The 26580-nt window shown below is 33.8% G+C and overlaps 1 protein-coding gene across 1 annotated transcript; it reads left to right on the top strand.

Moving 5' to 3' along the window:
* On the top strand, positions 1-26580 carry SERINC1 (serine incorporator 1). Its single transcript, XM_006926133.3, has 10 exons — positions 1-166; positions 9601-9762; positions 12148-12317; positions 18790-18869; positions 19091-19228; positions 20881-21050; positions 21160-21250; positions 22621-22765; positions 22875-23105; positions 24406-26580. Exons 1-10 carry the CDS (start codon positions 128-130, stop codon positions 24539-24541), a joined length of 1362 nt encoding a protein of 453 aa, XP_006926195.1. The 5' UTR covers positions 1-127; the 3' UTR covers positions 24542-26580.

Here is a 26580-nt window from a genome sequence, read left to right as displayed (position 1 = left end):
GTGACGCATGAAGGGCGGGGTCGGCTCTGCGCCGGAAGTGGCTCGTAAATCGTAAATAAGTCTCAAAAGGCGAGAGTGGCGCTGTCTCCATTTTGTTGGCTTCTGCCTCTCCTGCGACGTTTTGGAGATGGGGAGTGTTTTGGGCCTGTGCTCCATGGCGAGCTGGGTAAGGTGGTTTTTGTTAGCCTTCGGGGTACTAGCGTGGGAGGCGGAAAACAAAGGGACTTGAGTGGGGCTGGGTGAGCCCCGGCGGGAAGGTGGCACCCCACCCAGCGAGGGATGCCTTCCGTCTCTATTTCTTCTTATCTCCCGTGGTCACTTCAACTTAGCTTCGGGGCTCTGAGTCTTGCTAAAAACTGAGCGGGTGGCCTTGAGGAGCAGTGGCGGTGGGAGGATGACTCCAGTGGTAGAAGTGAAGAAGCAAGCTGGTAGTCTCCTGCCCCCACCCGTCTTCCGTGAAAGCTGCTTCTCATTTTCCCAGGTCCTTTCCCCCACCACCCGCTCTTGTGTCTGCGTAGGCTCTCTCTACAAAGGTTGTAGGCCCTTTCCTTTTACGGAATACTGCATCTCTTCTCGTCATCTCTTCCCCAGCGACCCCAGACTGCAGCACTGTCATCCCTAGTGGCATGTCGGCCTCTTTGTTCTGTCGCGCAGACTACAATTAAGTGCCCGTTATTTGGGACAGCCTGGCAGTAATATTGATGTAGTCATATGTAGCAATATCCTTTTGAAATGAATAGCCCTATGCTTCGACTGGGTCCTTAATGTATGAGGAATTACCATACAGTACTTCAAGTAATTTATGTATCTGGAAAAGCTGGTCAATTTTGCGGTATTAAATATCTTGTTTTGACATACGTATTCTTGTGTAATTTGAAATTTCATGTTTAATCATGTGTACATTGCATTTTGATAATGTTGTTAGAGTGAAAGTATTTTTCATTAAAGTGGCAACATTTCTTGATTTAGATAGTACAGATAAACTTTAAGATAACCACACACCTCCAAATAAAAATAGACAAAACATTGACATAATAGTTAATAAAGTTATTTGTAATTTGGGATGAGATATTTGGATTCAAATTATATTTCTTTAATCTTTGAATTCTAAATTCCACTTCTAACAATTGCATGTCTGACTTCCCAAATGACTGCATTATATACATTCGTCAGCATTTTGGTTATTTTACATACCTTGTCTTTACATACCAATTTCTTGATATGGCTTGAACTATAAATGCTAAATTTTAGTAAAATAATACGTGGACTTGTTACGCCAACCGAGGTTTTTTTCTTGATTATATTTCACGTAGATGGACAGGGAAACGTATTATATTTTTATCTCAAGAAATTAGAGAATCTACCTGAATGTATTGAGTTTTTTTATGCAAAAGTAAATTTATTATACTAAAGTATTACAAAATAATAAATGATTATTATAAGATTGTTTTCATTGTTGGGGAGGAGATATAGTGTAATTTGATTCATAAAGTCGGATTTTGTCCAGTTAGCAAGTGCACATGTTCTTTGTATGCAGTAAAGATTTAAAAGGAAGGGTATGTGTTTTCTCATCTCCAGATCATTGATAAGCAAACTTTTTGCCTCAAGGACAATTATAGTTTATAAAAAAAACTTTAAGGATTTTTTTTTCCAATATGTATATGTTTTAAATCAGAAAGAAATTAACTTTAGGGAACAATATGGGAAAAATGATATTTCTATTAATGTTTTTCCGACTTAGTTCTCTACCTTTGTTGACTACCAAACTGTGATACAGTTGTCACTGCCTATTAGTCACTTAATGTCAAGGTACATTGGAAAAGTAGTAAAGAGGCAGTTTCCTTCTAGTAATTAGATCTCTGGCAGATAGAGAGGCTAGGTGGCCAGAGTTATTCACGTTTCTAGATATTGTGGCCAGTCTAAGAATGGATTCTGTAGTATGCAATTCAGGTCACCTTTTTCCCTTTTCTTCCTGGTGCCTCTGACTCTTTATTCCTGAATTGCTTGATTTTAGTACAGTTCCACAGCAGTAGAAGGGAAATTTGCCTTGTGATATAGAAATCCATTTCTTCCACAGTCCTGACAGTTAGTATGCTTTAGAGGTTTTGATGAATTAAAAATATATTCAAATTTTCAAAAGTATTCAAATCATTAAATTAGATTAGTTAAGCCAGAATTAAAACAAATAAACCTCATTTTTCCTTTGCTCAAGTTTCTTTAGACTTAATCAATTTTTGTAAAATTTTTTCTAATTTATAAAGCAAATGTAGAAAACTTCTGAACTATAGAAAAAGTATAAGAGAAAAATTACATGTGATACTACTGCATAGAGATTGGAATGTTAAATTTTTTATTTCATTTTGATCTTTTTGCTATTAAGTGGCCTAGAATTAGATTATTCATAATCTTTGGTGTCATGCATGACAATCTCTTTGGTATTTTCTTTAAACACTACCAAATATCTTTGGACCTCTTGCTTAATCGGTTACCTATATTACCAGCAATGTATGCCTGCTTAAACACTTTTCCCCACCCCAGTCTCAGTGATGATGTTAGTGACTAGAATTGATTTTTTTAGATGACTGGACCTTGTATACAATAACTATTATTTTTTGCCCAAGACATTTAATGTAGTTAAGTAGTTAATAAGAAACAGCAAGTTGTTACTGTCTATTTTGTGCCAGCTTCTGCTAGATTTTTATTTTTTAGTACTTTTATTTTTTAGGCTTGTTTTTGTAGAAATGATTCACAGTTGCTGTGAATAGTCAGGCAATGCATAGTACAAAGTTAAAATGTCACTAAAAAAATCTCACTACCAATAGACTTCTTTCTCTTCCAATGCATACATACAAATGGATGAATGAATAGATTGAAATACTTTATTAGGAATGGTAGCATGCTAGACATGTTTTTTAGACAAAACATTAAGTCTAATTTTTCCTTAGTTTAACAAAAAGTAATAAAAGTAAAGGAATTTCTGAATGGTAAGTAAACATTTCTTCATTAGGAGAGTTTCTTAAAAATATTTTTCTAAGGCAGTGTTTCTATGGTGTGGTTCTCAACTGGGCACTGTTTTGCCCCTCAAGGGACATTTATTTGGAAATGATTGTAGACATTTTGCAGTGTTGTAATTTGAGGTAAGAAGTGCTAATAGCATCTAGTGGGTAGAGGCCTAAGATACTGCTAAACTTTCTATAGTGCACAGGACAATACCCCAACAACTATTCTTTGGCCCAAAATATCAATATTGCCAGAGTCGAGAAATCCTGCTTTATCCTCTTCATTTGTCCAGAGTGAAAAATGGAATAAAACCTGGAGTCTTAATTGCTCTTTAAAAAGACATTTAACCAATCCTGTTTTCATCTCTACCTTTCTGCCTCACTTATGGAGGTATCTTGTGCCACCGATTCCTTCTTGATTTGTTTGGAGATTCTGCTGTAAATTTTATTGCTTCTTAATTTTTTCCTTTGATGGGTTATCATTCAACTTTCTTGTTCTGATAAGTCAGTTATTATACTCTGTCTTCCAAATATAATCTGTTCTTTTGACTTTTTATTTCTTCTTTTAAAATTTCCTTTTTCATTTTACTGGTGTTTCTGAAGGGAATATGAATAAATTCATATGTTCAGTCTGCCATCTTTAAGTAGAATTTCTTTGGTATTATTTTTTATATGTGGCCATTATAATTTCCGTAGTTGCTTAGTCTTTGAACTAAACTAGTCATTGTTAAAATGTATTCCCTGGACTTGGTAGCATCAGTACACTAGGAAACTTATTGGAAACACTGACTAGGGCCCAGCATTCTGTTTTAATAAACCCTCCACTTAAGTGGAAAGCTCAAAGCATTCCTTTTTACCATGTCTTCTCTCAAATTTTTAAAAATTTTAATGCCATCTCCTAATTGTGTCATTTAATAGATTTTTCAAAAACAGTTCGCAGATGCTGAAATATCTAAATTCTTTCATGTTTAAAACTTACAAATTCTTGAGAGATATTGTGGATTGGTACAATAGTATAGTTGATCCTTGAAAGTGAAAGGGAGTTAGGGACACTGACTCCCAAGCAGTTGAAAATCTAAATTTTGACTCCCCCAAATGTAACTACCTTTGGTTTCCACAGGGGCTTGGTTCCAGGACTCCCATGGATACCAAAATCCATGGATGTTCAGGTCCCTTATATAAAATGGTATAGATCAATGCATACAGTCAGTTCATCACATCCTTGGACTCCCAAGTGCAGATCGAAAAGTTTAGGTATTTATTTGTAAAAATCTGCATATGAGTGAACCCACACACTTCAAACCTGTATAGTTCAAGGGTTAGCTGTATACCATTTCCTTCAGAACTTTGTAGTGATTTCTATGGATTGTGTTCTGTTAAAACACCGTGGTATCCAAACCCTCTCAACAGATCTCCTGTGCAGTTGACTTGTTTCTTTTGCCTGAAGAGCTTTTACTTATCTTTGAAATTAATTAACCAAGTATGTCTGATTTTAAATCTTTTATCATCCTGTATCTGAAGAGCTTTTACTTATCTTTGAAATTAATTAACCAAATAAATATGTCTGATTTTAAATCTTTTATCATTGTTTTTCTTCTGGAAAATAGTGTTCTTTGGAAAATACAGATTATTTCTTCATCTAAGGAAGCTTTTGTTATATCTTTGTCATTTTTTCTTTGTTTTATTTAGAGGATTCTCTCTTTCAAGAGCACCAGTTACCTTTATGTTATTATATTGTCTTTATTTTTCCTTCCGTATTACTTTTTATTTATTTTCTTTTCATTTCTTAGTTAATAGAATTTACATAAAATTAATGCTTCGTAGTATACAGTTCTGTGAGTTTTGACAAATCGTGTAGTTGTGTAACCACTACAGAATAGTTATCACCATAAAAAATTCTGCCGTCCCCATCTTTGTCAACCAGTTTTTTCTATCCAAGTTCTGCCTTTCCAAGATATAATGTAAATAGAATCATACAGCAGATGGTCTTTTGAGTCTGGCTTTTTTTAATTAGTGTAATTCATTTGAGATTCATTTACATTGTGCTTTATTTCTTTTTATTGTAGCATGATATTTCATTGCTTAGATACCACACATTAATGATCCACTAACCAGTTAAGGGGCATTTCTAGATTTTGGTGATAAGAGAGCTGTAAGAATCCCTATAAAAGTTTTTTGTGTAACTATTAGTTCTTATTTCACTTAGGTAAATATCTAGCACTGGAATTTCTGAATGAAAGGATAAGTGTGTGTTTGACATAAGAAACTGCCCAACTGGTTTCCAATAAGGCTATACTGTTTTTCATTCTCACCAGCAAAGAGACTGATAGTTACTTTACATCCTTGTCAGTGCTTAGTATTATCAGTTTTATTTTAGCCATTCTAATATGCATGTAGTGGTATCTCAGGGTTTTAGTTTGCATTTCCCTAATTAATGATATTGAGCACTTTTTCATGTGCTTATTTGCTGTCCATATATTTTCTTTTTCGAAGTGTTCAAATATTTTGGCCATTTTTCGTTTTGGTTGTGTTCTTAGTAAGTTTTGAAAATTCCTTATATTCTGCATACAAATGGTTTTTCAGCTATCTGATTTGCAAATATGTATATATTTTTAAAGTGTGGCTTGTCTTTTCATTCTCCGCTTTCAAAGAGAAGTAGTTCTTAATATTGGTGAGGCCCAATTTATCATTTTCTTTTTGTGGGTCGTGCTTTTCATATTGTATCTAAGAAATCTTAAGGTAATTTTTTTAAAATAAATAATTTCAGCACTATTTGTTAAAAAGATTATCCTTCCTATGTTCATTTGCTTTGACACTTACCAAAAATCCTTTTACTATATTTGTATAAGTCTGTTTCTGAACTCTGTTCTATTTATGTGTCCATACTTTTGCCCAGACCAATCCTATTTTGATTAAAAGTCACTTTTAAATTAAAAGTAGTTTTCAAGTAGGTAGTATGAGTCTTCTAACCATTCCTTTTCAAAATTGGGGTATTCTGGTTCCTTTGCCTTCTCATATAAATTTTAGAAGCAGCTGGTTTATTTCTACCAAATACCTGCTGGGATTGGAATTGGATTGAATCTGTAGGTCAGTTTGGAAATAATTGACATCACAATGTAAGCCTAGTTTATCATTCCATTTGTTTAAGGGTTTAATTTATATCGATGTTTTCTAATTTTCATCATTAGAGATGTAGTATACATTTTGTTAGATTTATACTTAGCTTATTTGGTTAGTTAAGTTTTCAGTCGTTTTATGCTAGTATGAAGGCATATGATGTGTGTACATTGACCTTGTATCCTATGACCTTATTAAACTCACTTGTAATTATAGTAGCATTTTTTAATTTCTTTGGGATTTTCCATGTAGACAATTATGTATGAATGGAGACATTTTTTTTTTCTTCTTTTCCAGTGTTATACCTTTTCTTTATTTGTCTTGCCTTGTTATATTGGCTAGGACCTCCAATGTGACGTTTTAATACAAGTGGTGAGAGCAGATATCCTTGTCTTGCTATAGATCTTAGGGGAAATCATTTAGACTTTCACCATGAAGTATGGATAGCAGCTATAGATTTTTTGAGGATATTCTATTTCCTGTTTACAGAACTTTTTTTTATTTGTTTTATTATGGAAATTGAATTTTGTCAAATGATTTTTCTGCACCCATTGAAATGACCATGGTTTTTTTTTTTTTTTTTCCAGTCTGTTAATATGATAAATTGCATTGGTTGATTTTCAGAAGCTTAACCAGACTTGCTTTCCTCTGCTAAGCCCCACCTGATCACAATGTGTTTTTATACATACTTTATATATACTTTTTAAAAGACTTTTTAAAGAGTAATTTTAAATTAACAGAAATATTGAGAGGAAGCTACACAGATTTCCTATATATTCCCACATACCATAACCTCCCTGATTATCAACATTCTCCACCAAGGTGGTATGTTTGTTAAAATTAATCAGCCTACATTGACACATCATAATCATCTAAAGTCTATAGTTTAAGTTAGAGTTTACTTTTGGTGTTGGGTAGTGAGTCTATGGGTTTGGACAAATGTATAAAATATGTATCCACCATTATAGGAGCATGCAGAATAATTTCACTACCTTAAAAATCCAACTTGCCTTGCCCATTCATCCCTCTACCCACTCCCAACCCCTGATCTTTTTGCCTTTTCCAGAATCATATAGTATGTAGTCATTGCAGATTGGCTTCTTTTATTTAGAAATATCCTTTTAAGATTCCTCCAGGTCTTTTCATGGCTTGATAATGCCTGCCCTTTTTTTTTTTTTTTTTTTTTTTTAAAAGCACTCAATAGTATTCCATTGCTTGGATGTACCATAGTTCATTTGTCCATTCACCTACTGAAAGAAATCTCAGTTGCTTTAAAATTTGAGCAGTTATGAATAAAACTACTATAAACATTCATAGGTATGCAAAGCTGGTTTACCAATCAAAAATCAGTTATGTAATCCATCACATCAACAGCCTTTAAAAAAAAATCACATGATCACATCAGTAGATGGTAGAAAATGCATTCTTCGACAAAATTTAACTCATTCATGATAAAAACAGTTAACTAGGAGTAGAGGGAACTTCCTCAGCTTGATAAAGAATATTAACATAACATCATACTTAATGGTGAGAAACTCAAAGCTTTCTCACTAAAATTAGATACAGGGCAAGAATGTTTCCTCGCACCACTCCTTTTCAACATTATCCTGGAAGTTCTAGCTAATGCAGTAAGAAAAGGAAATAAAAGGTATACAGAGTGGGAAGGAAGAAATAAAATGGTCTTTTGTTTCGCAGATGACATTATCATCTATGTAAAAAATAAAAAAGGTTTGAGAAAAAACTTCTGGAATTAGTAAGCAGATACAGCAAGGTTGCAGTTACTAGGAAATAAGTAAGTCACTTACAAAAGTAAGTCACTTTCTTATAGACCAGCAATTAAGAAATGGAATTTGAAATTAAAAACGTGATATTATTTACATTAGCATCTAAAAAAACCCAAAATACTTAGGTATACATTTAACAAAGTAAATACAAGATTGATAGGAGGAAAACTACAAAACTGATGAACAAAGTCAAAGAGCTAAGTAAAAGGATAGATATTCTGTGTTCATGGATTAAGAAGACTTGATATTGTTAGGCTATCAGTGTCTCAAACATCTGTAGGTTCAGTGCAATCTCAATCAAAATCCTAGCAAGTTATTGTGTGGCTATTGACACACTGATTCTAAAGTTTATATGGAAAGACAAAAGACCCAGAATAGCCAACACAATATTGCAGAACAAAGTTGGAGGATTGACAAAGCTGCAGTGGGAATCAAGACTGTGGTATTGGCAAAAGAATAGACAAATAGACCAGTGGAACGGAATAGAGAGCCTAGAAATAGGCCCACATAAATATCATTAGTCAATACTTGACAAAGGTGCTGGATATACTTGTATTTTAAAAACATATTCTTAGGCTTTGTTCTTGGACATAGGTGAGTTATTTGAAGAGAATTGGATCTTTTTGGTGTTTGCTTTTAGGCTTCGTTAAGTGACACTGGAATGGCCTTTAATCTTATGGCTGATTTTTTTCCTGAGTAATAACTTTATAACTCTATTCAATGCCTCATGGATTACAAGGATTTTTCACTCTAGTTGGTGGGAATACCAACTCCTCCCTCCTCCTGGGTAATTTTTTTCAAATGTATGCACTGGTCATTGCTCTCCTGAAGACTCAACTTGAAGATTGCAGATCTCTAGCACTCACTCTGTAGCTTTCTCCTCTCTAGGATTCTGCCCAGTGAAGCTACTTTCACTTCCTGAACTCCCAACTTTGTCTCAGCCCAAGTAGACTGTTGACCTCTGCCTGGATCGCACTTCTTGTACTGGAAATTCCCCAGGCAGAATGATGGGCCCGTCATAGGGCTCACATTGTTCGCTCTCCTAGAAATTACCATCCTGTATTGCCTATTGTTAATTGTATGAAAACCATGTTTCATTTATTTTTTTCCATTGATTAAGGTAGTAGGCTAAGTCTAGTCACTGGTACTCGAACTTGGCCTGACTTTATGTGGAGTTCTATTGGAGAAAGTTAGCTGGCCCTAGTTTTCACTTATCTTATTTTGCCTAATTCTAGAAGTAATTTTCAGTTACCATTACCACCAAGTCCTAAGAGGGAAAAGATATGGATACCAATTCACTTGTTTTCTTCTGGAGTATTTGAGAATTTTGTGAATTCACTAGTATAATTTCTGGGGCTAATGTGCAGGTGCTAGAGATGGACTTATGACAATGAATATTCTGTTTCTTTTTTTTTTAACTCAACTATAGTTGCTGCTGATTTTTTTCCCTTTCTTTTAACTGATTTTACTCATTTTGCTTGATACAGAGACAAGCATTTTAATGTTTGATTTAGCTTCATCTTTACCCAGAAGTTACTAAGTTTCATAATTTAGAGATAATGTATGTGAATCATATAACTTTTACCCCTTCATAATAAAAATTTTAACTTCAGTTTTCTTTCTCATTTTTGAATGGATAGAATGAAGATGTTCACTGTTATCATTTTAAACTATACTGGTTTTTAATATTCTTTTCACAGATACCATGTTTGTGCGGCAGTGCCCCGTGTTTGCTGTGCCGATGCTGTCCTAGTGGAAACAACTCCACTGTGACTAGGTTGATCTATGCACTTTTCTTGCTTGTTGGAGTGTGTGTAGCTTGTGTAATGTTAATACCAGGAATGGAAGAACAGCTGAATAAGGTTAGTGTTTTTTAATGATTAACTGAACATACAGTGTGCATATGCATGAAAATGATTTTTGTGTATTAGAAACAGAATAATGTACGAAGTAAGATAATATGTAATCCCAGTTTTAGTAGCTAATCATCTTTTAGGAAAGACAATGTAAGGCAGCTTATTAAATTCTGTGATGGTGGTACAGAAAATATGCTGTGGTATTAAGAAGGAATAAGTAATTCTAACCAAATAAATGTCAGAATCTCTGGGGGTTTCATGGAAAAAGGGACATTCTGAGATTGAGTAGAATTGTTATATTCAGAAATTAAAAAATAGGAAGCAGCATGGAGACAAAGCTTTTTGGACTAGAGTACATATGCTTTAGGAAGAGCAATCTGATAATTTAGAAGTCAAGCAGTTAATTGTAGAGGCTGCTGCAATGGTGTAGTCAAGGAGTGTATCAAGGGCTTGAAATAGATTTTTGGACTGAATCTAGATTTAAATATTGGCAGTGATAGAATTTTAAATAATGAAAAGGCTCTGGTCTTAGACAACCAGAAGGAAACATGGTAATCCAGAAAAAAAATAAGGTGTTTTATTTAAAAAATATTTTTCAGGAAGTCAGATTGTAAAAGGAAATGAGGAAAATCCAATTTATTTAGTTCGTAAAATGTTGACTTAGGGGTACTGCAGGACGTGTGCGCGTGCACACATGCGCATGTTTGTGTGTATGTTTAGTGTTAGAGAGAGGGAGGAAAGGAGGGAGGAATAGAGTGGGGAGGGGGGAAGAGAGAGAGAATGATTAGGAGAAGGGATAGAGAAGTTAGCTGTCCTCCAAAGCAAGATGAATAGAAAATTTGAGGTTTAGAGAGAGTATGTATGTCAGAGAACTTCTACAGTTGTCTGTTTGGAGTTGGCCTTGAGATAAAGAAAAATGGTGAGTTTGGGAAATGAAATTATTATGATTTTCAAAGTAGGTAGCATTGTACATGGCATATCTGGATGCTCAGTTAATGTTGTTTAAGTCTTGGTATAAGCCAAAGACATGCCAATAAATGATTATTGATTTTTGTCATAGATCCATTTGACCATGTTTATGATTAGTTTAGTTGGTGGATGTTAGTTCTTACCACCAAATATTTCTGCTTCTCTGCTTTCTGAAGATCACCAAAGAATTGCATTTCCTAGAGTGCTTGTGATACATAGGTCCGTGTCCCTAGTACTGGTCAGTGAGTTGTGAGTGATACACATCAGCCTCTACTTGCTGATGTAGTATCTCCTTTTCTGTCACAACCTGTGCATCATTTGAGATGATGGCTTCTCCAGCAGCCTGGATTCCTGAGTTGACTACTCAGGACCAATTATGTACATGTTCATGAGCAAGAAATATACCTTTGCTCTTTTAACCACTGATATTTTGGGGTTGTTACTATACCAGCTTAACTTCATTAATATAGATGGCTGAATTAACTTAATGATGGTAATTGGCCAGGTAGTATGCTGCTCTAAGGGGGTGGGATAATTAAGGGTGCTAGCCAGTATGTGTTGCAAGTGATTATGGGTAAGTACATATTGCCATAAGGTTTCAACTGGGTCAGAAAGGATTTAAGTGAGACCAAGAAAGGGCTTATTGACTGTGTAGAAACTAACAAAAGGGAGTAGCTCCTTCACTAGTGTAACTATAATTTTAAGTTCTTGATTTTAAAGGCCAAATTAACAAGTATATTTTACCATATTGGTTTTCTTTAACATTTTCTAGAGGAAGTCATTCATTCTCATACGTACAAATAGTGTATGTAGCTCTCAGGGAGGACTAATCCCATTTTTTCACTTAAAATTATAATTTCGTATCCTGATTCTAAAGTGACTTTCTGAAGTGGTCATCAGTCTTTTTCAGGATTCTACGTTAAAAAGTAAAATCACTACCACCAATTATTCTGTTAACCCAAATCCATTCATTATCAGAAGTAACACTTCTAGAATAAGGGACTAAAACTCAAAATGAATTTAAGTAGCATTGGTTTTGAAAAGCCATCATTGTTCTCTTTAGGATTTAAAAACTGACTTAGTTATTTTATCACTATTTAAACTTTCATTGGTTTTATTTTTCTCTTTTATAGATAATTTAGTATATCACAGTAGAATGCAAATTTTTAAAAATTTAGACTAAGTCTGAAAGTCACATTTAGTTTAGGATTGTTATTTATAGTTTATCATCCGCTCACTTAAGTGAGAAAAGTTAAATTTCTATCTGATGAAAATGTTCTAGACTTAACTTTGATTACATATTCAGCATAAACGAAAGCAGACTTCAAGTTTTAAACCTTTACTCAAACTGTTTGATTACACAGCATTTTCATTTTTACTTGAAAAAATTCTAGATCACAAACTCTTGTTTTGTTATTCTAGATTCCTGGATTTTGTGAGAATGAGAAAGGTGTCGTCCCTTGTAACATTCTTGTTGGCTACAAAGCTGTATACCGTTTGTGCTTTGGCTTGGCTATGTTCTATCTTCTCTTCTCTCTATTAATGATCAAAGTGAAGAGCAGCAGTGATCCTAGAGCTGCAGTGCACAATGGGTAAGTTTTTGAATACGGTCATGTTCTGCGTAATGATGGGGATACGTTTTGAGAAATGGGTTGGTAAGCGATTTTGTTGATTTAAGAACATCAAAGTGCACTGCACAAATCTAGATGGTATAGCCTACTACACAGCTAGGCTATATAATATAGCTTATTGCTCCTAAGCTACAAGCTTGTACAGCATGTTACTGTACTGAATATTGTAGGTGGCTCCAACACAGTGTTAAGTATTTGTGTATCTAAACATAGAAAAGGTACAGTAAAAATACAGTATAAAAGATTTAAAAAATGGTACTTCTATATAGGTCATTTCCCATGAATGGAGCTTGCAGGACTGGAAGTTGCTCTGGATGAGTCAGTGAGTGAGTAGCAAGTGAATGTGAAAGCCTAGGACATTAGTGTACACTACTGTAGACTTTATAAACCCTTGTACACTTAGGCTGCACTGTATTTATAAAACACCACGAGATTAAATCAAATACGAGAGAAAAATGATGCAGTCAAGAGATGTAAACACAAGCTGTATGAGGCCGCCACTGGCATAACAGCATACTGTTTTACAGAAAACTTTTATGTAAGTTGAAAAGAGTACACTGTTATCTTTTTTTCTTGATTCAGGGGGAAAAGAAATAAGTGCTTGCCCGACTAGTGAATGTGGCCACATTCTCCTTCATCAGAACATAGTTCAAACATCCCCTTTCATTGTCCTTAGCATCATAGTTTTAGTAAAAATGGCACGTACATGGCATGTGGGCTGTGGCTGCTCCATTCTTTAGGTGCACCTTGAAGCCACTGTAGACATATAGCTTACTCTTCACACTGCAGGTGGGATGCAGTCTCAGCATATCCAAGATGTAGTTCTCTAAAACACCGTTACTATTAAACCACTGTCTAGGCTGAAAAAAATAAAATAAAAAATAATAATAAAATAAAAAAAATGTATAGCATACCCTGAAACTAATCTAGTATTGACTGTTAACTGTAATTGAAAAAATAAGTTTTGAAAAAAAGTATATACATAAACCATTAACAATTGCTTTTTAGCATCATTAGATACTGTGTACTGTACTAATTGTATGTGCTATACTTTTATATGACTGATAGTACAGTAGGTTTGTTTACACCAGCATCATCACAAAAAAATGAGTAACGTGTTGCATTACATTACCACAGCTACAGTGTCACGACGCGATAGGAATTCTTCAGCTCCGTTGTAATCTTAATGGGCCACCATTGTATATATGGTTTGTTATTGACCAAAATGTTATGTGGTACATGACTATAAAAGTCTGGGTAGCCTCTTAGTAATTTTGAGTCTGTCTAAAGAAACATTAAAGTAAAATAAATTTACACAATTTGCCAAATTATTTTGTTATTTATGATGCTCAATGGTAAGAAAATCCTCACGTCTACTTTAAAATGTCAAACTGGAAACATAAATGTTAAATAGCCTTGGATCATTTAGTGGTATAATCTCTGATGCACAGTGTTTTATGTTTTTGTCCTAAGAAGCGGTCTACCACAGCTGTGACTAGTAATTTGAGCTATTCCTTTTTCTCCTTTTAGCTTTTGGTAGACCAGTCTAACTACATAAAACAGAACTTGGTTACTTAGACCTACAATGCAGACAAAATGAAAAACTTTATTCCTAAACAGAGCGGTTGCTTTCTAAGTGGTTGATTGCATTGGACAGCCTAGAAGGAAACTTCACAGTCTGTTATTAATCTCTCAATATAGAGCACCATTTTTGATACTCTATTTGAATGTGTTCAATTTTGTCTCTTCCTCTACCCCATAAATTAAAAAAAAAATTTGAGTCTCTGCTATTGCTTATTAATATACGCTACCAAAGACAGGAAGAATGAACAAGTGAAATATAAATAGTAATGAAAAAATATGCTGTAACAGGTTGATTTTATTTTATCTCTTTAGTCATTGGCTTTATTTTTTTTTAGCACGCATAACCGTCTTCATTAGATATGTTTTTAAACACTTTTCAAAATGCATTACAGAATGGCAATCACAGCTATATGAACTCTTCAAAGTAATATGCATGTAGCTCTAACTCTTATAACCATCTTTGTTACATGTGCTTTTTTAAAAAATTAGGATATAATTGATGTATAGTTGTATAGGTTTAAGGGATACAAAGCTTTTTAATGTTTATGTATTGCAGTATGATTAAATGTTATAATGTTAGCTAACACCTTTATCACATCATGTCATTATTTATTTTTGCGGTGAGGACAAATAAGGTCCAGTCTTTTAGCAACTTCGAAGTCTCTAATACATAATTGATGCTTATAATCTATCACTAAGTTGTGCTTTAGATCTCTAGGACTTACTTATTGACTTACTGGTTGCAAGTTTGTACCCTTAAACTACATCTTCCAATTTACCCAATCCCAGATCCTGGTAACCACCAAGAATGGTGGTGGTTTTACAAGTTCAGCTTTTTCAGAATCCACATATAGTGATATCATTTAGTATGTATCTGTCTTGTCTGGCTTATCTCACTTAGCATAATGCCCTCAAGGGTCCACCCGTGTTGCAAGGATTTCCTTCTTATAGCTATATAATCTACTGTTGTATATATATTACAATTCATTTATCCATTCATCCATTGACAAACACCCAGGTTGTTTTTATATCTTGCCTATTGTGAATAATGCTTCAGTGAACACGGAAGTGCAGATATCTTTCCGGTATCCTGTTTTTATTTCCTTTGGATATATACCTAGAAGTAGAATTACTGAACCATATGGTAGGACTATTTTTAATTTTTTGAGGAATCTTCATACTGTTTTCCGTAGTGGCTGAACTAGTTTACATTCCAACTAACAGTGCACAGGGCTTTTTTTTTTTTTTTTTTACCACATTCTTACCAACACTTGTTATTGTCTTGATGATGGCCATTCCAACAGATGTTAGGTGATAGATATCTCATAATGGTTTCGACTTATATTTCTCTCATCATTAGTGATACTGAGCACCTTTTCATATACCTATTGGCATTGTATTTCTTCTCTGGGAAAAAAGTTCATCTGACCATTTTTTAATTGGACTGTTTAATGAGTTATAAGAGTTCTTTATATGTATTTGACATTAACTTCTTATTCATTGTTTTTTCTGTTGTGTAGGAAATTCATTTTATTGTTTCTTTTGCTGTGTAGAATCTTTTTAGTTTGATGTAGTCCCACTTGTTTTATTACTTTTGTCGTTGTGCTTTTGTTGTTTTATCCAAAGACTCAGTGCCATTGCTGATGTCAAGGAGCTTCTTTCCAGTTTCTTCTTCCTAGTATCAGTATCTTCCTAGTATCTTTTATGGTGTCAGGTCTTAGGTTCAAGTCTTTACTCCAGTTCTAGTTAATTTTTGTGAGTAGTGTAAGATAGTCCATTTTCATTTTTCTGTCTGTGGCTATTCACTTTTACCAAGATTGTCTTTTAGAGAGATTGTCATTCCCTGTTGAGTGTTCTTAACTCCTTTGTCAAATATTAGTTAAATGTATCTGTAAAGGTTTATTTCTAGGCTCTCTATTCTGTTCCATTGGTCTATATGTCTGTTTTTATGCCAATACCATACTGTTTTGATTACTATAGCTTTGTAGGATTGTTTGAAATTAGTAAGCATGATACCTCCAGCTTCATTCTTCTCAAGATTACTTTGGCTGTTTGGAGTCTTTTGTGGTTTTATACAAATTTTAGGATTGTTTTTTCTATTTCTGTGAAAAATGCCATTGGAATTTTTATAGGAATTACATCAAATCTATAGATGGATAGTATGGACATTTTAACAACATTAATCTTCAGATCTGTGAACACGGGATATCTTTCCATTTGTTTGTATATTCTCCAGGTTCTTTTCTTCACAGCCTTGTAGTTTTCATTGTATAGATCTTTTACTTTCTTGGCTGAATTTATTAGTATTTTATTGGTTATAATGCTGTTGTGAATTGGGATAGTTCTGTCAGTCCTTTTTTAGATATTTTGTTGTTAGTGTATAGAAATTAAACTGATTTCTGTATGTCGATTTTATATCTTGTATCTTCACTGAATTTGTTGATTAGTTCCAGCAGTTTTTTGGTTGAGTCTTTAGGGTTTTCTGTAAATGAGATCGTATCATTTGCAAATAATGACAGTTTTTTTACTCTTTCCTTTCCAATTTGGATGCCCTTCATTTCTTTGTCTTACCTGATTGCTCTAGCTGTGACATCCAGTACTATGTGGTGAGTGTGAGAACTCTTTGAACTCGTACCTGATTGTGAAGGAAAAGCTTTTATTCTTTCATTGTTGAGTATGACATTAGCTGTGGGTATTGTATATGTGACCTTTAAAATTTTGAGATATGTTCCTGTTATACCTAATTTTTTGAGGGTTTTTATCATGAAAGTATATTGTATTTTGTGAAATACTTTTTCCTCATCCATTGAAATAGTCATGTGATTTTTATTTTTCACTCAATTATCACATTTACTGGTATGTGTATATTGAACCATCATTATATCTCAAGGATAAATTCCACTTAGTCATGGTTCTATAATCCTTCTGATGTGTTTTTGAATTTGTTAACTTTTTGTTGTTGTTGTTTGCATCTACATTCATTAGGGAAATTAGTGTGTAGTTTTCTTGTAGTTTTTGACTTTGGCATCAGGGTAATGCTGACCTGGTAAAATGAGTTTGAAAATGTCCCCTCCACTTCAATTTTTTGGAAGAATTTGAAAAGTTTTGGCATTGATTCTTTGAATGTTTGGTGGAATTCACCAGTGAAACCATCTGGTCCTGGACTTTTCTGTTTTGAGAGGTTTTCAATTACTGATTTAGTATCCTAACTTCTTATTGGTCTCTTCAGATTTTCTTCCTGATTCGGTCTTAAATTTTGAATTCTTTATCTGCTAGATTGCAAGATTCCGTGCTATTGAGTTCAGTTATTGAAAAATTATTGTTATCTTGTGGCAGTGAAATGTTTTGATCCTTCATGTTCTTTGTAGTTTTGCATTGCTACTTTTTCCTTTGACGTAGCATACATCTCAAATCTTTACTAGTTGCCTTCAGATGAGGTACTGTTCATTGATCCTGTTATATCTGGGGTTCTCTCTGACCTCATATTTATGCACTTGACCCACATTTCCTGCTCCCTTTTGTGGCAGAATTCTTAAGCTTCTGTCCTTAGTTCTTAAAACCCACCAGCCTGGCTACTGGAAATCTCTTGTTTTCCAGAGGTGGCACTACACCTCAAGTTTGTGGTTTCTGCTTTGCCCACAGATTATGTCCTCTTTTTCTTAGAACATTCTCATTATCAATCTGCTCTCACTGTTTTGAGGGGAGCGTACACAAGGAACTTGCCACAGAGAGTTGGGAGGTGTGTGGATTTAGTACTCAGGGTGTTCGGGGTCCCGACAGCCTGTAGAGTGGTCCTTGGCTAAGGTTCTCCCAAAGGCTCATGGGCAGACTTCCTGCTAAAGTCCTGAGCACAGTCAGCAGGCACTATTTTTTTTATGTTCCTTTAATGCTCTTTGATATTCTTATTGCCTCTTTCTCCATGGAGGTGCTGTGTGCTCTGGGTGCTGCTGGAGAGAAACGAGTTTCTCTAGAATTGTCCTGCAGAGCTGGAGTAGCCAGTCACTCACAGCTCTCCTTTAGCCTCAAAGGAGATGTTGCTGCCAGGTAGTGTCCACACAGTCACCTTGGTAGAGGGGTGGCACTGGCAAAGTTCCTTTTTCCCTATCTGTTGCATTGAAACTCATCTTTTTTCTTGTTTCTTTTTTCACACATGGTGTGCTAGAATCTCTTCCCAGAAGGGCTGGACTTCTACACATTCTCTCGTCTGTGCTTATTTACCCAAGGTGGCACACTCTAAGTTTTCCCAACCATGGCTGGGAGGCGTTGGGCAAGTTTGCTGGTTTTGCAGCCCATACCAACGTCTGTCTGCCTCTTTCCAAATGCACAGGTGGGAAAGACTCCTCCTAGGTCTTTTGACAAGTTGCTGCTGGATCTCACAAGTCCCACAGAGACACTTTTATGGATGGATGCCTAATTATTTGTTAAATATAGGGAGGGCAGAAAGTAGGGATGTCTTATACTGCCATGATGCTGATATCCTAAAAGCTGGTTGTTTTAAATTATTATTAGAGTTTTGGATGGAGTATTTACCATATATTTGAAACCTATGTAATTATACAGCTCACCTTACATTTTCATATATTATCACACTCATATAAAATAAATCTGTGAAATAGAACTGATATTTTCATTTTATTATAATGAATTAATGACCCATATATCTTACTTAAAACTGTCCTAAAACAGTTCACATAGTAGTCTTCACTTCTCATTTTCAGGATATCATCAGAAACAATAGAACAGTTACATAAAGTGTAGCTACCTATTCTTTAAGATGCTTTTAAAATATTTTATATGTGAAACTTATTTGTTGAATGTTATTAATAAAAAAATCATTCTGTTGTTTTAGATTCTGGTTTTTTAAATTTGCTGCAGCAGTTGCAATTATTATTGGGGCTTTCTTCATTCCAGAAGGAACTTTTACAACTGGTAAGAAATCTTTTTTTTTAAATTGTGTGATATTGATATTTTATAAAGAAACAATTTCCTGGAACTAACTGTAAGTAACTCTACTTTTCCCCCGCCCTCCTGGTTGGCAGAATCAGTGTTTATATAAAATTTTACTTTCCCTTTTGTGTATTGAATTGTGAAAATGAAATAGTAAAAACTGAACCAGCCACTCACTTTTATGTATATGTTTTTTCTTTCAGTGTGGTTTTATGTAGGCATGGCAGGTGCCTTTTGCTTTATCCTCATACAGCTAGTCTTACTTATTGATTTTGCTCATTCGTGGAATGAATCATGGGTTGAAAAAATGGAAGAAGGGAACTCAAGATGTTGGTATGCAGGTAAGTTTTTGTCTTACAGAACATCTTCAGGATAGTCGAATTTTGAAGATGAGAGCAGAAATGTAGACTAGGGAAGTCATAATTTTTATGGGGTTAATTTTCTATGAAGAGGTTTTACTTTAGGAGTTTGAGTGGCATTGTCTCACATTGTGTTGACAACTTGCTGAGAGCTTTTGGCACATCAGCTAGGAACATAGACCTAAGAACCATGGCATACTGCAAAAGACCCCGAATTGCAAAAATAGATGTTCCAAAGCCTATTCTCAAAGTATGAACATTTTAAGCCTAATTTCATAGCCTACAGTATGTTAAAAGTAAAATTTTAAAGGGACTAGGACTGCTAGAAATAGATAAAGAGCGGTATAATTCATAAACATGAACAGACAGAAAAAATATATAAAAAGCAGCTCTGGAATATTTTATTAAGTTCAAAGGATGCCTTTATGTGTGTTAGTAACATTAAGGGAATTCTTAGAATGTAATTAATGTTCATTTATTAACGATGAGCTTGAGTCCTATGGTTATATTGTAAAACATGAAAATTCAGATGCTTAAACAGGTGTAACAGGAATGAGGGAAGAGAGCCAGGTTTAAGTTCATATTCAATCCTTGTGAAAATAATAGGGATTACGATGAATCGGAGAGCATGAAAACCCTATCTAAAGTGCATGGCTAGTACTCACTTCCGTCCAATAGTTGCCTTGTGGAAATGTGAACCCAGTGTTGCTTAATTTTTCTGATTTTTTTTTTTCAGAAGTAGCCTTAAATCTAGATTTTTATATGAAATGATTTGAATTTCAGCTAAAAATATTTTAAATCACAGCGAAAGCTAAATCCAGTGTATCTGCTAGCCTAATATTTCTCTTACACAACTAGTTTATAGTATTTGATTTTAGTGGTTAAAATAAGGAAAGTTTAGTATTCAAAGAAATAAGCTTTGGTCATTTGGAAAATTCACTTATATAGAATACCTCAATCTTTAGTGCAAAATCTAATGCAAGAGTTTCTGTTTCATCCACTGCTATATCCCCAGGGCCTGGAACTTTGTAGGCATTCAGTAAGTATCTGTTGGATTGATCCCCTGTCAGTGACACGCAGATACATAACTATATGTATATTGAGTCCACATTAGCACAAAAACTAAAATATACTTTGTATGTTGAAACTTACTTAGAAGAAACTTAGGTTGTCTTATTTAATAATCATGATTTACTCTCGCATACCAACAAGTTTTTAAAGATTCGAATTGAGTTGTTTTATGGGCTTAACATAACAATGAAAATAATTTTGTTTCAAATGCCTTTACTTTTCTTTAAAAACATTAAATAATTCTAGTTATTTTTCTGTATCTTGAAAACAGTGGTTAACATATGTGAATGTTTTGCATACTCTGAATATAGATATTACTATTAATAAAAATCGTACCAGTATGTTGCTAACTTGAAAGTGTATAATAGTGAACTATGTGTAAAGACTATAAAGTTCAGAATTAAAATTCTTCTCTGCTTTTATAGCCTGCATAATGCTGACAATGTTAGTTGTTTAAATATATTTTTAATAAAGTAAGATTACTTTTAAAACAAGGCCTACGCCTACTTCCTACTTCCTAATATGTTATAAAATCTAATTGTCCAATTCTGTTTCTTTCACAGCTTTGTTATCAGCTACAGCTTTGAATTATCTACTGTCTTTAGTTGCTGTTGTACTATTCTTTGTTTATTATACTCATCCAACCAGTTGTTCAGAAAATAAAGCATTCATCAGTGTCAACATGCTCCTCTGCCTTGGTGCTTCTGTAATGTCTATACTGCCAAAAATCCAAGTATGCTTTTTATATCATTAGTTTTTATGAAGTTTCTATTATTCTAAGTTTTCCTACATCTCGAGTCATGTTAGAATATTTATCTCCATTGTTTCATTATTTTTTGTAGGAATCACAACCAAGATCTGGTTTGTTACAATCTTCAGTAATTACAGTGTACACAATGTATTTGACATGGTCTGCAATGACCAATGAACCAGGTATGTTTTGTTTGCTTGAGTTTTTTTCTTTTTAATCAATCCTGCAACTTTTATTTTTTTCAAAGATGGTCATTTTGTGAAATTAAGCTATTTGTCTCTAAGAAAGACATACCATATGATTTCACTCATGTGGAATATAAAAAACAAACAAAAGAACAGCAAACTCACAGAGGCAGACAACAGATGAGTGGCTACCAGAGGGCAAGGGGTGGTAGAGGGAGGGCAAAATGGGTAAAGGATCAATTGTATGGTGACAGATGGAAACTAGACTTTTGGTGGTGAGTACGGTGTATACAGAGGTATTGAATTATAATGTGCACTTGAAAGTTATGAACTAATGTTACCTCAATTTAGCAAAAACTAAAAAGGAAAAAATTAAGAATATGGAAATAATACCATTGTTGTCATTGATGTATTACTATATTTTTTTAACTTAGTTTCTTTTACTAACAAAATTATAAGAAACTTATAAGAAATATTCCTAATTTGCACAGTGTATATATGATAGGTAGAAAGAAGTAAAAGCTGTTCACATGCTTGTTGATTTACTTGTAAACAGTATAGTCTTTTTCATATAAGTTATTCTTTTTTCCTGTGACTACTTAAGTGAATGTAATTGGGCTTTTTAATGAATCTCTCTATAGGCCAATTACATTGAATTCCGTGGGAATAGAAGCCAATATGTCATTTGAGATGAAACAAATTAGTTGAGGAATTAGTTTTTGGAAAAGAAAATGGTCTCTTTTCCTTAAAAAAATTATAAAATATAGTATCTGAACCTCGCTTCATTGCGTTTACAAACCCAGTAGGTGTTTTATCACTAGTTAGAAAAAGGTGTTTTTGTTTAGTATATTAGTGAAGATTCATTATTTTGTCCAGGCGAGTGGTTAGAAAAAAATTATTAGTAATTTGATTTAGAGATTATTCTTATGGCTTTAAGATAATAATTTTCATTAATAGGTTGGTGATTGACATATCCAGCTTTGTGGAAAGGGGAAACATATTTTGGACACTTTAGTGAATACTTTACCAATCCCCATCTTTCTTTCTTACAAGAGTTAAGAAACTGAATAAGCATTAGGTTATTAATGCTTCTCTCTCAACTCCTGCAAGAGGTTGAAAATAAAATTATTTAACTTTTTCAAGCACTTCTGTAAAATTAGCACTAAAAAGTTTAAAAGGTCTCATTGTTAATATAAATACAAGTTGTCTTAAAGTATTTTTTTGTTGTACTTGTGCCCTTTTCGAGCAAAATTTTTTTGAATTGGTAAGGGTATAAGGAGTTTTAAAAAACCTATCATTAAATACTTTGAAAAATAAATTTTTTATACTAGTCTAACATTTTAATTTGACCTTAATTTATATTACAGAAACAAATTGCAACCCAAGTCTACTAAGCATAATTGGGTACAATACAACAACCACTGTCTCAAAGGAGGGACAGTCTGTTCAGTGGTGGCATGCTCAAGGAATTATAGGACTAATCCTCTTTTTATTGTGTGTGTTATATTCTAGGTAAGAAAATTTACCATTTTTTTTTAAACAAGAAGTCTAGCTATTAACTCATGAAACATTTTTTTAAATGTCTTTTTTCTTCTCCCTTCCTAAACTGTCTTTCATGCAGTATCCGTACTTCAAACAATAGTCAGGTTAATAAACTGACTCTAACAAGTGATGAATCAACACTGATAGAAGATGGTGGAGCCAGAAGTGATGGATCACTGGAGGAGGGAGATGATGTGCACCGAGCTGTAGATAATGAAAAGGATGGTGTCACTTACAGTTATTCCTTTTTTCACTTCATGCTTTTCCTGGCTTCCCTTTATATCATGATGACCCTTACCAACTGGTACAGGTACTGTTTTATGAAAACTGCATGTGGAAAATCTGATGGCTTTTTTGTAATTCCATTGCAAAGCATGGTGTTTTTATCCTCCCAGTGTATTTCAAAATTTACAGCTAAGTGAATAGTGAGATCATTGTGAGAAATGGAGGCTTTACTTTCTTGCTTTTGCAATAACAAACATTGAAATATTTCCAGATCTCTCTTAAAAGAGATTAAAATGGAAATTTTCATGAAACTGACATTTCTTACAAAAATACATGTTGATAGTTGATCCAACAGTTAATTTTTCCTTATTTTTTAAATACTGTAACCAGTTCTTGACAAAATACAGTAAAAGATACCTCTTCTGTTTTGTTCAAATTTTGTCATTAAAAGCTTTGAAGGTTTCAGAATTGAAGTGTGAATACATTAGTGTAGATGGATCCTTAGAACTCTTTTATGCTTTTTTTATCATTTCAAAACTAATCCATAAATCTTTTTTTCTGGTTAGAGGAAAGTAGCAGTTATTATTCTTGAAAATTCTAATTTTGTCCAAATGATTACTGAAAGGTTTTATGTATGGGTTGGGAAGTTCTGTTTTTAATAATTATTAATTCATAATATCTTTAACAACTTGTAAGGAGACTTTGAATACCAGCAAAAGATGTAGAAAAAAGATTACTCTTTGCCTCATTTCTTTGAGCAGCCTTTACTGGCATTTATTATTGAAAAATACACATTTTTTAAAATTCCTACACTACAGCTTATAAAGCTATAAGAATCCACATAGTTCTCAGTAGTAATTTACAGCTTTAGCTCTCAAGTAATAGTAAATGTTAAGACTTTAGATTAAAAATATTTTGGGTTTGTTTCACTTACATAAAAATCAGTCAAATTGGGGATGTATTTCCTTCACAGTCTTTTAAATTTGAGAAGGCGAGGGTAGGGGAATGGATCCCCAGATATGCTTTGAATAGATTATATTCTTTATAAAGTAGGATTAATAAGTCTTTTATGTTAGAATATCTTATTTATCCAGAGGTCACACTCAATTTCTCTGCTATCTCATAACTACTAAGCCAAAAATACGTAAAGAGCCTCTGAGTATTGTGTCAAAGAGCTACTTCAGAGGCCTCTATCCTTTACTCCTTTAAAGAAAATTACTGATTTTTACCTTCACATTAGCTACTAAAGCAGTACAGAAAGCAAGGCAACAGATGAGTCAGCAGCTATATATCTGCTCTATACAAAGCATACTTCTGAAGTAATGAAGCTTAGTAGCTTGATGGCTGATAACTCAACCCCTCTTTTGATTTTCCTTAAATTTTAGGTATGAGCCTTCTCGTGAGATGAAAAGTCAGTGGACAGCTGTCTGGGTGAAAATCTCTTCTAGTTGGATTGGCATCGTACTTTATGTTTGGACACTGGTGGCACCACTTGTTCTTACAAATCGTGATTTTGACTGACTGGGATGGCTGGCATGAAAGTCCCACTTTGATCATTGCTTATTTGAAATTAACAGTATTTCCAAGTTTTGTAAAGTTGTATGAGTGTGCTTGCCGTGAAACTTTCCTGTTATGGCATGAATTAGATTTACCGCTTGCCATTTTATCCATTATATTCTTGCCAAGCGCTTTGTTATGTGTGTTAGACCGAATCACAAAGGTTTTATGAGTATGGTATTAGAAAAAGTGGACATTGTTAGGTTTATCATCTGCTGTGTACCTGTGAAAATAATAGTTAAACAAAACTGCTTGACAATTTGATTTTTAAATTGTGTTAGAACTTTAGCTATCTCAGAAATTATAAAAGTGTATGGCTGCCTTTTGAAATACTTGATGCCTTGTCCTACAGGAAACTGCAAAGAACATGGTTATTTAAAAATTGTATAAATAAGTCACTTAAATGCCAGTTGTTGGAAGTAAGTTTTTCCCTCGATACGAAGTTAAGAAACTTATACAGGAGTGTTTCATAGATAACGGTGTAGTTTATGCTGGAGATTGAGACAGAGCCTTGAAAGAAACTCAAGATTGGTGTTGATGGGTACCAAATTGAATACTTAGGTAGTAATCTTTCCTGAGTTAGGGATGGCCTTCTGTACCAACATAGTGAACTTGGTTTTGGTCATTATAAACACATGCAAAAATGTAGGTTCACTGGAGACGCTAGGAACTCTGAATAATTTAGACAAAGATTTTGATAATCATGAAGTATAAGGAAGTTGTTGAAAATCACTTTGAATGTTTGTTTTGAAAATCAAAGGTGATAAACTTTTGATAGGACAAAAACTGCAAAATATGAAGCTTCAGTAGATGGACAAAATCTAGTCCAGTCCTCTCTTTAAAAATAAAGCAACAGAAGCACAGACTTAAATGACTCAGAGAGCTAATTAGTGGCAAAACTGAGAAGTCCAAAGTCTGCCAGAAATAGCCTACGTTCTTTCTGGCATTCAAGAATAATTTTTATTCAGAATATATGCATATTAGATTTTATACCTCGGAAATGATGGATAATTTATGTGATGTGGATTACTGATGTCCAGCTTACCTTCTACCTATAAACTTAGGCCAGCAGAACGATGGAATGCTATAGAATAAACTGCTTATAGTACACTATACAGTTCAAAATGCTTTTGTATTTGCTGCTGTTTCACTAAAATGTATTCGTTATAATCTTTCAAACTGAAAATCAAACACTATGACATTTAACTTAGAAACTCTTAGTTACTTGTATGTGTCCTTAGTGTCTTAATCTTAAAATATACACTTGCTTCTTTTACGATATTTATTAATATACATGAAATGTAACAATTCAACTTAATTTCCCAACTTTATTTTACGTGTTGATATTGTGTTCTGTGATTTGAATGACTGTGTTTTATCTCTAAATAAATGAATTTAGAGAAAATGTGTGGTATTATCAACTCAAATTTACATGGCTGAAATATGCAGACCTACCTGACCATTTTCTGTCCTGAGTAATTAATTTAAAGGTGATATTTACCCTCTTGGGTCCTTTGTAAGTAACTCCTGAAGATGGACATCAAAGGTAATTAAAGTGGTGTTCTCCTTGTAAAGAATTTATTGGTGGACCAGTTTAGTTTCAAGAATATTTTTATTTCACTTGATAGATACTTTATACCTGCTGTGTCTTCCAGGCATTTTTTTCTAAGTTGCCAAATGATGCTTTGAATCTCTCTCCACATATGTAAATAAATCCCTTACTAAAAAAAAATATAATAAGATGTTCTATTCCATATGCATATCACGTTTTAGTACATTTTATTTAATAATTCATTTGAAATGGTCTGAGTTTCTCCAATATTATACACAAGACAATGTCCAGAAAACTCTTGGGTATTTATCCAGAAAAATAATGTTAACACAAAAATCTGTATATTAATGTTCATAACTTTTTGTAATAATCCAAACTGGAAACAGGGTGAAGGCTTAATCCAGGTAAATCCATGTCATTAATAAAAAAGTAAACTGTTGGTACACACAAA

Source organism: Pteropus alecto, unplaced genomic scaffold (assembly GCF_000325575.1).
Source record: "Pteropus alecto unplaced genomic scaffold, ASM32557v1 scaffold79, whole genome shotgun sequence".
Lineage (NCBI taxonomy): Eukaryota > Metazoa > Chordata > Mammalia > Chiroptera > Pteropodidae > Pteropus > Pteropus alecto.
This window is presented reverse-complemented; position numbering and strand designations above follow the sequence as displayed.